The following is a 15,400-nucleotide window of genomic DNA, read 5'->3' as shown; positions in this document are numbered from 1 at the left end:
TTAATCAGTAAAATTAAGTTATGATTTATAACTAAAAATCAGTTACAATCAGTAAAATTTAGTTTCAATTAGTAAACATTAAAATCAATAACTAAAAGTCAATTAAAATCAAAAAAATAAGTTCATATCAATATGTTGCTAAAAAAAGTTTACATCAGTAATGATCAGTTTAAATCAATTAGATTAGTAAAAATCAATTGATCTAAATGAACAAAAACTTCAATAGTTTTATTATACTTGCAACATTTAAGTTTTTAGGCAATTTAATGTACTGTTTTGATTATTATATATTAATTATGCATATCTAAAAATTATAAAAAGTTAATATATTGAAAATATGTGATTAGATGATTTAAACAAGATGTCAGTACTTATATTTTAATTGATCACGTGATGTGAGAGGGAGTCCATTACAATTTCGAAGCAATTACACCCACCCCACGAATTGTCACAAGTTCACCATTTTCCCACCACCTTTTTCTTCCTTCACTAAGAAAAAAGGAAAACCCAAAACAAACCCTTCATATTCAAACTTCATATACTCCATTTTTTGCTTCAAACTTCAGACATTTGAAAGTAAAAGGGAAGAAAAAAAGGAAAATGGCGGCATACAGAGCTGAAGATGACTACGATTACCTGTTCAAAGTAGTATTGATTGGTGATTCTGGGGTCGGGAAATCTAACCTTCTTTCTCGTTTTACTCGCAATGAATTCAATCTTGAATCAAAGTCTACCATCGGGGTTGAATTTGCTACTCGTAGCATCCATGTTGATGATAAGATCGTCAAAGCTCAGATTTGGGATACTGCTGGTCAGGAAAGGTAATCGTTGACATTCTGTATTATTGGTTACATATAAAACTCAAAGTTTGTGAAAATTTTGAGTATTTTTGAAATTGTTTTGACTTTTTTGGATGGTTTTTTGTTCAGTTGTGCTGCTGAATTGGGCCCTTGTTTTTGGTACTATTTATTCAACTGCTTGTTGACTATTTCCTATGGTTCATTTATTGTTTTTGGGTTGAAAATTGGAATTGATTGATAATTCAATCTTAAATCCCTGTTTTTGTTTGATACTATTGTTAGAATTGCGAATTTATGATTTCTTGACCTGCATGTTCATTTTATTCAGTAATCATCATTTACTTTGAGTTTGATACCTCTAAATGAGCGGAATGCTCATTGATTGGCATTGATGTTTGAGCTTGGAATATAGATGTATTTATTCGTATTTGTTTATCTATTTGTGCTTGTGATTTCAAAATATGAAGGGTTTTGAACTGTAGGAGAGGGTTTTCATATCAGGGTTTGACCTGTCCTGTAGTAGTTCTCTTGTTTTGGCAATTTGTTTTATACGTTCAAAATCTGCGTGTAATGGGGTTGTGATTTTATATAAAGGGTTTTGATATGGTATGGAAATTGATCTTTGATTTCTAGATTGGAAGTACTTGATGGGTTTATAATGAAGGTTTGGAGGAATGTGGATAAAATCTTTTGTTTTATTAGACTTTAATTTGTTTGCTATGTGCCTTCGAACTTGGAGTTTGTCTAAGAATCATTTGTATGGAAATGGAAGTAAACATGATGTGTCTTCCTTTCTTTTGGCTTTCCTTTTTGATTGTTTATTGACTTAATTGTAAATGTTCTAAATACAAACAGAAGCACAGTTTGACTTGAAAGCATTTAATAATATGAAGTACGACCTGTTTGCGAATCATAGATTTAACTCATGTTTTGCATCTCTCTGTACATGGTGGGCACTTTGCTAATCTGTCTTTTTTGTTTTTCCTTTTCCTCTTTGGTTGTCTCCGTTTATGGAAATCTCTTAACAATTGGGATCGAAAATATCCAAGTGATAATTAGAAGCTGATAAATAGGGCAAATCTGCTTGTTTTTAACCCCATACTTTCTGTCTTTTTCTTTGTAGCAATTACTTTTCTTTGGTTTTGCAAAGTCTTCATTTTTTATAAATGAAGACTTATCTTATCCTTATTGGTCACAGATCCAATATTAAGCCAATCTAAGCTCCATAGATGCCGATAATGTATAATGCTGATGTGGGATAAGGTCTCTGCTTAAGATGGAAACTTGCTAATTTCCATGGTAGTGCCTTTGGACCTTCAAAGTAATATGAGGTGTTAATTTTGTAGTGAAAACTAGAAAGACTTTGATTCCAAAGTATCTATTCAAAGTAATAAGAAGTAGATTGAAGCGTTAATGGAAGTGAACTTTTATTTTGTTGTGATTATGATTAATATTTTATTTATAGTTATTTTCCTCAGCTTTTATTTATAGTTTTTTTCTAATTAATCACCAACAAATCGCTTGATTACTAATTTAGTTAATGCATGTTTTTCCAGCATTTTATCAAGTGAATTAGTGAAATTATCAAGTCGTACTTTACGACTTCAAGAGCTTTGGTTGTTTTGTGTTTATTATTTCTTACATTTGCACTTGTACTTGCCTAGTTGGGTTACATGATACTCTTAAGTCTAAAGTGTAAACCAGAAATGGAAATGGTACAACCTAAAGGATATTTTTCCATCGAACCTCGTATGAAGATTGTGTATGCTATCAGAAATTTATGCTCAAACACCTATCAATTAGTATGTTTGACTTGTAGTTTGAATTTTTTGGGGTCCTTTCACCTATTGGACTAGTCTTTTGGGATGAGCTTTTCCGTTTGATCCATAAATGCTACCAAAGTTGACATGGAGTGGTGGCTCGTTTATAGCCGATCATGACCAATGTGGCCACTACTAATGAGGATGTTCTGCCTTGTGTATCAAATGTAACGAATTTGAGCCTATTACTAGGTATGAGATTTGTGCCACGTTGGATGAGGCTATGAGCAGTTTATTGAGGGTTTTATAGATTAAATGGGCTTCCTCGCCCACTAAATTAGTATTTTGGAATGAACTCTATTTATGGATCAACTGGGTTTCCTCACCCTCTAGATTAGTCTTTAAGGATGAGCCTTCATGTTTGGTTTATAACAATGGTATCAAAGGTGACTCGGAGTGGTGTATTGGGTTAAGCGAGACGTGACCAACGTAGTTGTGACCGATAACGACGGTGGGGGTCGAATATTTTTAATTTGAGGCTGTTACAAGGTACGAGACTTGTCCCACATTGAGAAATTCATAGACCCATTAAGCTCTTTACTGGACTAGTCTTTTAAGATAAGCTGCCCTAGAAATCCACAACACATTGTTATTTCATGTGCAATTCGAGGAAAGTTGCAAAGTGATAGTATATGGTTATGTTTGTCTTTGTAAGCTTAACTAATTTGATATCTTTATAAATTTAGTTGGAAAAAATATCAAAGTTTGATCTAAAAAGCAACAATTATATACTTATTTCACTTTTTTTTCCTTGTTCCTAAGTTGTTTTCCACACGTAGGATTATACCTTATTGAACTTGTGAAAACTTTGTCTTATGAACTTTTCCAAATATGGTCCAACTGTAGTCAGGGTACCCTGCAATAAGCCCCTGTGCTTTTTTTTTTTCCTCTTGAAGTATATTCTGTCACATGTGTTTGTACTCTAAAATAATTTTGGGATTTCTATATATGTAGTAAGAAAAATTAATTATCAAAATTTGATCAAGAAAGCAACAAACATTGTGAAATGATGGGAGTATATAGTTATTTCACTTTTTATCCCTGGTCCTAAGCTGTTTTTTGTATGTTGGAAAACATCTAACTGAACTTATGAAAAAAACTCTTTAACTTTTATCTTATACGTCTACAATCGAAGATGGTCATATTCCTTTTCTCATGTTGTTTGTTGAAGGTATCGTGCTATCACAAGTGCATATTACAGAGGGGCTGTTGGTGCTCTACTGGTGTATGATGTTACGAGGCATGTGACGTTTGAGAATATCGAGAGATGGTTAAAGGAATTGCGGGATCATACAGATTCAAGCATTGTGATAATGCTTGTAGCTAATAAGGCCGATTTGAGACACTTGCGTGCTGTTTCCACCGAAGATGCCAAGGCCTTTGCAGAAAGAGAGAACCTCTTCTTCATGGAAACATCTGCCCTCGAGTCTCTGAACGTCGAAAACGCATTCAGCGAAGTCCTCACCCAAGTATACCATGTTGTCTGTCGTAAAGCTCTTGATGTCGGGGGTGACCCAACAGCTTTGCCCAGGGGTCAAACCATTGATATCGGAAAGGATGATGTCTCCGAAGTGAAAAAAGTCGGTTGTTGTTCTGCCTGATATGATCTCGTCATACAAGAAATTTTTGTAAAGTGCTCGCATTAGTTGTGGGTTTTGTGAAAATCATTCCAAATACACACTCAAATTCATGTTAAGACTTTGAACTTTAAAGAGGGCAAATGATTTTTAAAGACCCTGTTGAGATGTAAGTTTTTCCTCCTTTTTCTGTTAAAGGCAGATTCTGTTTGTTCTTCATATACTATTTACATTTTACAGTGCTAATACTAATAGTATAGACATGATTTCAGAATGATGATTTTTGTAAAGCAGTGATATATTCATATGACTTCAATTTAAACACTTGAGTATTGTTTATAATATAATATTTTATTATCTCGATGTCATTTAGTTTTATCTGATGGTTGAAAATTCAATCATTTTCTACGATAACAAAGAAAAGACATATTTTAGATCAGATATTTGTACACACCTTAAAAGCAAAGTGTACAAGTGAATAATCAATCCTTGCTCGTATGATTTCTCTATTCCATTCCGAAATTAAAAAAATGGATGCTTTCTTCGTTCTAAATTACTTGCAATATAAAAAAATAAAAATATTGCATTATTTATGTATCACCTTTTATTTGAGATTAATTGTTAATCTATAAGTTAAAAGTTTAAAATGTAGTTAATTTGAACTTTATTTGATTGTGTTAATGCAAAGATTATTAATATTAATTTTTATAATTTTTTATTAAACATAATAAGAAACATTAAGGATTAAGACCTACGTGAAAAGCCAAACGTTATTGCCCATTTGGTACTAAATGGTAGGAATGGTAATGGAATGTTAGTGTAATTTTGGTAAAAATATCTCTTGAAAAATTTAATAACCATACTTATTCTCCTTCAACAATCTAATTTTCTTCACAAATTTCATTCCAATGCATTATCACTTAAACATGTGGTATTAGGTGGTAATGGAAAATTGTGAAAAAAAAACCTTTTTCCAAACTTTCATTACCATGGTAATAATAGTATACGATACATATCATGAAAAATTTCACTATAAATCATTATCATTACCATCAATTTATACCATTAACCAAACGGGCCGTATAAGTATTTTGGAACGGAGCAGAGGCAGAGTAAAAATTGAAAATTTTTTTGAAAGCCCTGTAATTTCAAGATTATAATATGTTTCTAACAATTTTAAATCTTTAAACACTAATAATACACTATGTAATTTAAAATTAAGACTTATTTTTTGAGACTTTATGCGGTAGAATATGTTGAACATTTTCCGAACAAGTGAATAGAAACAAGAAATCTATACAGCTGGAAGGATCCAAAACATTGCGTCACGCTAAAAACTTGCTAGTAATAATTTCTAGCATTACTATAATCAACATGAAAACAAACATACTCTAAAAAGACACAAACTGGATAATCATGCCACGATAACATAGTAGTAGACTTTGTCTCAATCTCAAATGACGAATCCTCCATTACACTAATTGTTGATTCTCTCTTAGCACAACTAGCAATCACCATTAATCACCATTCAGAAATCTTCTGTTATTGTTTGTTTGTAAATTGATTGTTTGTTTTAGGTTTAGTCTTTTCCATCAATCAATTGCACTTTTGTTGAATCAATAACTATGGCGTCGGAGGTGAATTCTTCAGAGTTTCCGGAAGATTTGGAATACCTTTTTGGCTTCGGAAACAGCTTCTCGTCGGAAGCAATTGTCGGAGCTCTTCCTCAAGGGCAGAACAGTCCCCTTGTCTGTCCATTTGGGCTGTATGCTGAACAGATTTCGGGTACTTCCTTTACTGCTCCTCGAAAGCTCAATCTCCGAAGGTTTGTCCCTTTCGTTTCTTGCTGTTTTTCCTTATTCTGTTGAATATTATTAGGGCGCTTTTTAATTTACTTTTCAATGATTTTGGTTGATTCTAGGGTTGGATGCATAGCATACTAATACTTTCCCCATTCAATTTGGTTGTTGCATTTGTTTTTCAAATGTATTCATCAATCGCTCTTATTTTGTATTTTATTTTAGTTTGATTTAAGTGCATCTAAATAATTCGTCTCAATATAATTTTCTTAGTATACTTTTATAATTTTCAATCTTTGTTATTTAGGATTGAATTTGTGTTTGATAAATGTGCAAATGATATGGGACAACTAAATTGAATTGGAGACCAGGTGTCCATGTGATTCCGCGTGGTTGATCATATAACGTTTTTTCATTTTTGACAATAGAGAAAATTCAGGTAAATGGAGGCAGGGGTAAGCTAGGATTAGGTGAGGGGGCTAGGGAAATCTAGGTCTAGGTCTACCCTTGCCCTCTCACCTTATCCGTAAGGTAGGCCCTGCTGGACCCCCTTATGGGTCGGCTTGAGTACAAGCAACCAAAGCAATGATCTTAGGACAGAGGATGTTTTACGATGGATTCAAGTTCAAGGATGAACAATAAAATAAGAAAACTCGATTCAAGAGTTAGCAAGAAACTTAAATTAACAATTGTGATTTGTGAGAGAGTAAATTTCATGTATTTTTTTGTGATCCAACAACCTTTAATGAATGTCCAATTCCCTCTGTTTATAAGTAATATGTCCATTCAATGAAGCAATGCATCGATCTGTGAACATAGACACTAAACAGAACTTGCTTGTTTGAGTGCCCAAGTTCGAACGAGCAACTTGCTTCTCGGACGAAGCATGACATCCAACATTCTACCTCAACAAAAGCCTCATTTGCTCGTATGAGCAACCTGGTGCTCGGAAGAGCATTTTCTCCTGCAACTGTCTCCGTTTTGGACATTTATTCAATTGAGTATGCTCAGACGAGTAATGTTCCATTACACAGCCTTTGAGATTTCTTCTACGTCCTAATTATACTTTTAATATCCAACAAAATTCTTTTTGTCAATCATCACTGTCTAACGAAAAGAATTATGATGTGTCCCCCATGTCTTGTTTAATCTCTTAATAGTAGAGGAGAATCCCCTAAATACAATTTTAAGTGTGTGTTCATCCCTTACTAGTATAGATTAGTTATTCTCATTTGCTATTTCCCAAATGACATGTAGTGATGGATATTCTATCCGTTTTACAATAAAAAGTTGGACATATTATCAACACACAAGTTCAATGAGTTTTTATAGTTTTAATAGAGTATTGAGTTGCCTATCAGTTTATTTGCTATTTAATAGAGTATTATCAACACACAAAATTCGGATTATTATCAAGATTTATTCTTATCGATACTATTTTAATGATTTTAAAGCATGAAAAAATTGATATAGATTAGTCTTTAATTACAACCTAACAAAGAAAATATGTCTTTCGAAAACAACATAATAAGAAAAATTAGTCTTACAATTACAATAAACAAAATACTCCTTAGTTCCTTAAAATTACATTAACAAACATAAAAATTACATAAATGATGAAGTCTTCAATTCTTCATGCTCAACATTACAACATCATTAAATCCATCCTTAGTTCCCTAATACAAGTTTATAAAAAAAGTAATATATGTTAAATTAGGCTGGACTTATTGTGAATGCCAGCATATTAACGGGGGAACACAAGTGCACACACTTCATAAGCCAAGGAGATATATACCATCCCAAAACCATATGGCCATGGGAAGAAGGTCTCTAATAGCTTATAAAGTATTTTCAATTTATCGATGTGGGATAACTCATCCCAACACCCCCCTCACATGCGAACCCCCGTCAAGTTCGCATGTGGGAGTAATCAATTAGAGTAGGAACGCCATTCTTTTCGAACCTACCATTTTTAAATTGTTGATCGAACCATTGGCTCTGATACCATGAAGATTTGATGATTTCTGGAGTTCTGTTTTTGAAAAGATACTGTTTTTCTCTCTTACTTTCATTACATAGGGGCATATTCAATATATACATGTATAATGTAACTGACTCAAGATAACTGCCTAATAACTGACTAAGGATAACTGCCTAATAACTGACTAAGGATAACTGCCTATTGCATAAACTGCCTAATGTAACTGTAAAATGTATAAACTGCTGCTTTCCAATAATATAAGCATAAATGATGTAGTAGGCAAAAACTTAATTTCAAATAAATCAAAACTAAACATACCCATTATCATTCTTCTTCTATAGCTTCTACATCCTCGTCTTCAAAAATTGGTGCATATTGAAGGGGATTTGCTTTAGCGTCTACAAATTAGAAATAACAAGATTAATAAATAATATAATTATATTATTTCTTAATTGTACGTACTAATGAAAAAAACCATTAATGAAGTACAGTTAGGTTTAGTTTTTTTCTTTTTTTTATTATTTTTTTATTTTTTTACTCTTATGTCAACGTTAATGAAGGGCTAAGATTGAAACCATTATGAAATCAATGGTTAAAATCCAAAATTCATGTGTCATTCATAGTTGTATGTAATTGGTTATTGAAAGTTTTTAAGGATAGATGAGGTGGACATTATCAAAACCATTCATTCATCCACATTACACATTATCAATGGCTTAAATTTAATTAATGGTAAATACTATTTTAATGAATATTTTCTTAAAAAAGCTAATAAGCAATAAAATTGAATAAGAATTATTTAGAATTATGAGGTTATTAAATAACTTATATATAATGTAAACATAATTAAATAAAATTTTAATTCGTTATTAGTGGTTTAATTTCGTTTAATTCATAATAATTGACAACTTACAAGTTACAATTAAATCTTTAATATACTATCGATTAAGTATCTATGTAAGACAATAAGTCTATGATAGTCTAATAGATTGTTTTGATTAGTTTTGTTCATTCAACTTCATCAAACTTACAATATTCAATCTCACTTACAATTTAACGACATGGCTTCAAGTCTATATTAGACAAGTTCCAATTAAATCTTTATTAAACGATCGATTAAGTTTCTAATTGATTAATATTAATTAATATATAGACTAATACTATATTTCTAATAGTTTATTTTAGTTAGTTTTAGGTTTCATTATACTTAAAAAACTTCAAAACTATGTAAGACTGTAAGTCTATAATAATCTAATCGATTGTTTTGATAAGTTTCATTCACTCAACTTGATTAAACTTACAATATTCAATCTCACTTACAATGTAATTAGTCAATCAGATAGTCAGATATCAAGTTTACAATTTTGGTTAAAATAAACTTATTTTCATATAAAGTTCAAATTTTTCAAAATATAAAAATGCCTTAAATTAAAAGTTAAGTCGGATGTCGGGTCGAATCGGGTCGAGTCGGAGTCGGAGTCGGAGTCGGAGTCGGAGTCGGAGTTAGAGTCAGAGTCGGAGTTGGAGTCGGTCGGATTATTGGATTTTTTATGAGGTCCAGCTCCGGTCACTCTAAATCGGACTCGGATTATATAATCGGACTCGGAGTCGGATATTTTCTAGCTCGGAGTCGAATCGGATTAAAATCCTCGGATCGAGTCGGATCAGGGGCGGATTCGGACTGAATTGCCGTCCCTACTCACAAGTGAGGTTTTAGTTGACAAGATCAAATTGATACTGTGGTTGCAGCTAAAAGAGGAGGATGGAAACAAAAATTTTATGGACAGGATATATATACATAGTTGATTGATATCAAAGCACTATTTTTGTACATTGGAAAAATTTGAGATGGAAATGTCTGCTAGCTGAGACTATGGAGCTGTTTCTTTTTATATGTATGCTATGTTAAGTATCAAATTTTAATCCCGATTAATGAGTTGTAGTATGAATGATCTCTGAGCGATATCTATGTTAAAGGATTAGTCCTCAATCCTCATACAGACCTCATTGATATTTTGAATACTGTGTCCTGAGAATGGTGTACTGCCATGCTTGTTCCAGCCTCAGGGAGGGATTTTTGAGTGTGTGTGTGTGTGTTGAGACCTTTGTTTTGCACATATTTTTAAGTGCTCTGCCTAAATATGAGTACTATAATTCCTTAGCTTTTATTTTGGAAGCTTTTTTAGGTTTAGATACATTGACAGATTAATGTATTTATTGAGCAGTTGGCTATATCGTATCAAACCATCTGTCACGCATGAGCCCTTCAAACCTCGTGTCCCTGGAAATGACAAACTTATTGCAGAATTTAATCAGTTCAACAGCTCTGCTAATCCAACACAAATACGGTGGAAGCCTGTTGATATTCCTGACAATCCAACCGATTTTGTTGATGGTTTGCAAACTATCTGTGGGGCAGGAAGTTCCTATCTCCGACATGGATATGCCGTTCACATGTAATTGGTATTTTTTTTAAAAAAAGTTGTTCTTCCTGCATTTCTATTGTGAGTTTATGTTCATCTTTGTGCTCCCTTTGTGTCAAGCAATCTATGAAACTGTAGATCTTTACATGTACCAAGGTTATGTTTGTAAGTACAGTTATATGATGGTAAATCATGTTGCATCAGTGTGGGTAAAAATTTAAAAATATTTTTTTGTGAAAAAGAAAAGAAGTGAAGCTCCCTGATCTTAGACATTTCTTTTGGTTGTATATTGGTTAAATGATGAATAAAAGTTAAAAGTTCACAAGTTATCATGCATTCAAGATGAAGTTTAAAATCTATATGGAAAAAATTGTTTTGTAGTTCTTTAGTGGCTTTTACATTATCTGGTTTTTGAACTTATAATTCCAACTTATATTCATTTATATAATGAGTCTTAGAGAATATTAGAATCAGGCAATTTGGTTATAGCTTTTCACCCGTGCTTTGTCAAGAGTGTCTATATCTATCATTAGTCTCTGCCTTTCAAAAATAATAAATCTGTATAAGAGACACTTTCACGTCACTGTTAGACTCAGCTAGTCAGTATCACTTGTGCATCAGTGAAGATACTGGATCATGAAATAATGTATATTTTTTAGTTTATTAAGCTGATATTTTGGAGAATGTAATAAATGTATCCTAAGTGATTGGGGGAAGAATCTTCAAGATTGCAATTTGTTGTATAGGTACACTGCTAACAAATCAATGGACAATTGCGCCTTTTGCAATGCTGATGGAGATTTCTTATTTGTTCCTCAGAAAGGAAGTATGTTCAGCTTTTCCTTTTATATTCCATAGTTGAAATTGGTATGTTGTTCCCAAACAACGATATCACTTGATTTCCTGTTGTTTTCACCTTATATGAAAAAAGTTTCACTTCACATAAGGGCCTATAATATTAGATTTATCCTACTAAGCATTTACAACTACTATCAAGTTCAGATAGAGTTTTCAGGTGAAATGAAACAAAGCGTACAATGGTTTTGTAGGAAAGCATGACAACCTTTTGAATATATTTTCATATGATTAGCATATCCTGGTTGTACAAGAAGATAATAAATAGTTCCACTGACTTGGGATGTATAGTGAAAAATCAAGGTCTCTCCTATCATCGTCTTCCAGATTGGTCACTTAATTTTTTCCAAAAAAATTATTGTTGATATTGAAATTTGCCAAGCTTACAATATTTACCATATTCTGTAGGATAGTTTGGCCCCAGGCCACTCGGCCTAACTTTACGGATCCAATGAAGCAGGTATATATAAATCTTAGGAACAATGAGTATGTGTAGTATTTCATTGGATGTCCAATGTGTGTGTGTCTGAGGCTCTGAGCGCATCTTTACTGACAGAAATACATTCATTAATATTCTTAACCATTTATGCACGTATTAGTATTAGGTGGTAATAAGTGGAAACAACAGTTGAAGAAAAATATCTTAATAGTGGAAAAGAAATAAATGAGGTATTGAAGTGGGAAATTCATGTATACTACACGAATTCACTAATGTTTCCCTATAAGATCTTGTGTCACATGATGCTTTAACCGCCCAATCTTGTTCCTTGATCTTCAAATCAAATGATTGTCTAAAAATATGATGTCCTTTATTAAAGTGCAACTTCTTAGGGTTTCTGTGATATGTATTTTCCAGGGTTATGGCTAACAACAGAGTGTGGAAGATTGCAAATATGTCCCGGTGAGGTTGCTGTTGTGCCTCAAGGATTTCGTTTCACTGTGAGCCTGCCCGATGGCCCATCACGAGGTTATGTTGCTGAGATATTTGGAGCACATTTTCACCTTCCAGACTTGGGCCCTATTGGTCTGTAATCCAACCTTATGATATTTGTGAAAAGACTTGCATGTTTATATTTTACCATCAGCTACCATTAAATCCTGCTAGCTTTGCTATAGGGTATAAGTTATGGTGCTTGCTTGCAGGAGCCAATGGTTTAGCTGCAGCAAGAGATTTTCTCGCTCCCATTGCTTGGTTTGAGGAAGCCACCCGACCTAATTACCTTATCATCCAGAAATACGGAGGAGAATTATTTACTGCGAAGCAAGATTTCTCTCCTTTCAATGTAGTTGCCTGGCATGGTAATTATGTCCCATATAAGGTGGGTCATTCATTGATATGCATAGTCCGTTCTGCAGAAATAAAATGCATGTTCTTGTTAGACTAATTTATGTCAACTCTGTAATATTATAACTAGTTTCTTGGAACTATTTACTTTTCTCAGTAGTGACATAGTAGCTTCTGGTTGCAGTACGATTTAAACAAGTTTTGTCCTTACAATACTGTGTTAGTGGATCATGGAGATCCCTCAATAAATACAGGTTGGCTACTGTTTCTTTTCTCCTGCCTATCCTTTCTTAATATCGGGTTGTTAAAAATCGCCCTAATTTTGCTGCCCTGCCATTTCAATGCAGTGCTAACTGCCCCAACTGAGAAGCCTGGCGTGGCTTTACTTGATTTTGTCATTTTCCCACCAAGATGGCTCGTTGCTGAACACACCTTTCGGCCTCCTTATTATCACCGCAACTGTATGAGCGAGTTTATGGGCCTGATTTACGGTAACTACGAGGTAATAGTTCTCTAGCATACATTTTGGTTCAATACATCTCTCTTTATATTGATTTCAGTAGGCGATTTGTTCATGATGCAACATCTGTTCTGAAGAGATAAAGCTAAGAAGCTGAAGCTCGTGAAAAAAGAAATCTAATTAATTCGTCTTTCTAAGTAGAAATTTCAGCGTTAGGCTACATTAATTGGACAATCAAGTTCCATGAATTGATAATATTGCACGACTTTGATTATTAGTGGTTTAGAATTTAGATACATAGAACTAACACATACAAGTAGAAATTTATGTAAGCCCGTCTCATAGAGATGAAAACTTTACTTTTCATTGACAAATACCCTGAAAATGTTTCTATGGTAGAACATAATTGTTCTGACTTCTGCAACTGTTGCATCTCTTTTGTAATACGTATATTTTATATCAGCAATTTTCTTGACCTGTGTACAGGCCAAAGCTGATGGGTTTCTACCGGGTGGAGCGAGCCTGCATAGCTGCATGACACCTCATGGTCCTGATACAAAGACTTACGAGGTATTCTATCACTTTGCTGAAACGTTGGTAAAGGAATAAACTCCTTCCATGAGTATTAACTTTATAGTAATTTCATGTCTATCGTCAACATTTTGATGAAGTGCTAAATATATTGGAAAAGGGGAATGTATTTGGAAGCTCTAACCAAAAACCACCTAAAGGTTATTTAATCTGTTAGAGTATAGTAATATAGCATATCTTGGGGCCCCAATCATTAGGCATTTGCTCAACCGTCAACTTAAACTGATGATTGAAGCCTCACAATATGATATATACTCTAACAACCCATGATCTCTTTTCACGTTTGCTTCTGCTACCATGTCAAGGAAACAACCCAACCAAAAGCTTAAGCTGATGGCTGAGACCCTAGGATATGCTATATCCTCTAACATAATCAAATAACCTCTTAGGCTTTTGTAATAATTGGTGATTTGAATGCAGAATAAAATAAAAAAGTAACCTGTTTTACTCAATCACCGGGTGGGTGATTTTCTAATCAATTATTAAGACCGTTTAAGTTGGTTTCGTATTGATTATATTCTTTCGTCTACTATGATTGTTGTACCCATGGTTTTACTTGACGCAATTCGAACGTGAGGGTTTTCCAGGCTACCATAGCACGTCAAGAAAATGCAGGTCCCTACAAGATAACTGAAACCATGGCTTTCATGTTTGAATCGTATCTAATTCCTCGAGTTTGTCATTGGGCGCTTGAGTCCCCCTTCCTTGACCGTGATTACTACCAATGTTGGATCGGACTCCAGTCACATTTTCGCAAACAGGATTGCTCCAAGGACTTCAGTGCTGAAGCTGTCGAATAGGCATAGCTCCTTCATAGATATACTATACTAAACTAATAAACAAATCAGCTGTAAAAATGTGTACATAATTTGTGAAATGTATTTTAGCTCGGCCAACAAATGGAAATCTTGTTTATATTTATCTATTAAAAGGCTTGTATGTACTATGTTAGTAGACATTAGAAGTATAAATGACGGGTTTGATTCTGTTACTATTAGAGGAAGATCGTGTGCAGGTTCCAGGCGGTTCAACTCGGAGTTGGGAAACGGATTGTGTTGCCAATTCTAGACTCTTGACGGAACCAAGGTCATCCAGACTAGGTTGGGCTAGTTTACGGTGGAGGTTTGGGAATCTAAACCAACCTTAATTCAAACTGGTTCAATGTCCAGGCGGTTCAATTCGGCTGCATTGCCCATTCTAAGACCTTTGACGGAACCAAGGTCGTCTAGACTAGGTTGGGCTAGTTTACGGTTGAGGTTTCAGGATCTAGACTTAATCTGTCTTGTATGAGACTGTCTCATTATGAAACAGACTCATGAATTAACTTATTTCTCTAATTAACCACTTTAAAAGTGGTATGTGATTATTTTTAGTGTTAATATTACTAATAAATTGAAAAACAATTTTATTTACTTAAAAAATGTTAGACAATATGCCATTTGAGTTTTAATTCTATCAGTGTTTTTTTTGTAAATTAATAAACTACTATTTTTTGGATCTTATGATTGATTTTTCTATGGTATACAATTGTTCATTAATTTATAATATTCATAAATATCAATTTTCATCTCAGAAAATTTACTCATTCAAGATGGATGTCGACATAAATATTTTATTCTATTAATTATAATTTTAAGTGAGATATAACATAAATTGCTTAAATCAACTTTTTTGGATAAAATTGCTACAAGATGAGAGCTTTTTAATATTTTGATCTTGTTCTGTTATAATGACATGATTTTTTTTATGAGAATTATGAGGTTATTTATTAGTTGAATTTATTCTCTCAGGTTTGATTATCATAATCTA

The 15,400-nt window shown here is 33.3% G+C and overlaps 2 protein-coding genes across 3 annotated transcripts; both read left to right on the top strand.

Moving 5' to 3' along the window:
* Nucleotides 1-415: 415 nt before the first annotated feature.
* Nucleotides 416-4,519, top strand: LOC130818054 (ras-related protein Rab11B). The gene is made up of 2 exons (XM_057684080.1): nt 416-821; nt 3,792-4,519. The coding sequence occupies exons 1-2, from the start codon at nt 601-603 to the stop codon at nt 4,219-4,221; spliced, it is 651 nt and encodes a 216-aa protein (XP_057540063.1). The 5' UTR covers nt 416-600; the 3' UTR covers nt 4,222-4,519.
* A 1,004-nt stretch (nt 4,520-5,523) lies between these two features.
* LOC130817609 (homogentisate 1,2-dioxygenase) lies at nt 5,524-15,054 on the top strand. Of its 2 annotated transcripts, none has more exons than XM_057683416.1 (9): nt 5,524-6,022; nt 10,203-10,440; nt 11,147-11,226; nt 12,112-12,279; nt 12,399-12,574; nt 12,725-12,794; nt 12,888-13,042; nt 13,487-13,570; nt 14,179-15,054. In XM_057683416.1, exons 1-9 carry the CDS (start codon nt 5,965-5,967, stop codon nt 14,389-14,391), a joined length of 1,242 nt encoding a protein of 413 aa, XP_057539399.1. In that variant the 5' UTR covers nt 5,524-5,964; the 3' UTR covers nt 14,392-15,054. The 2 variants fall into 2 exon arrangements, with proteins under 2 accessions (XP_057539399.1, XP_057539398.1); XM_057683415.1 differs by having other exon boundaries at nt 10,203-10,433; nt 14,179-15,052.
* The last annotated feature ends 346 nt before the right edge of the window (nt 15,055-15,400 follow it).

This window comes from Amaranthus tricolor, chromosome 7 (genome assembly GCF_026212465.1).
Source record: "Amaranthus tricolor cultivar Red isolate AtriRed21 chromosome 7, ASM2621246v1, whole genome shotgun sequence".
In the NCBI taxonomy this organism is placed as follows: Eukaryota; Viridiplantae; Streptophyta; class Magnoliopsida; order Caryophyllales; family Amaranthaceae; genus Amaranthus; species Amaranthus tricolor.
This window is presented reverse-complemented; position numbering and strand designations above follow the sequence as displayed.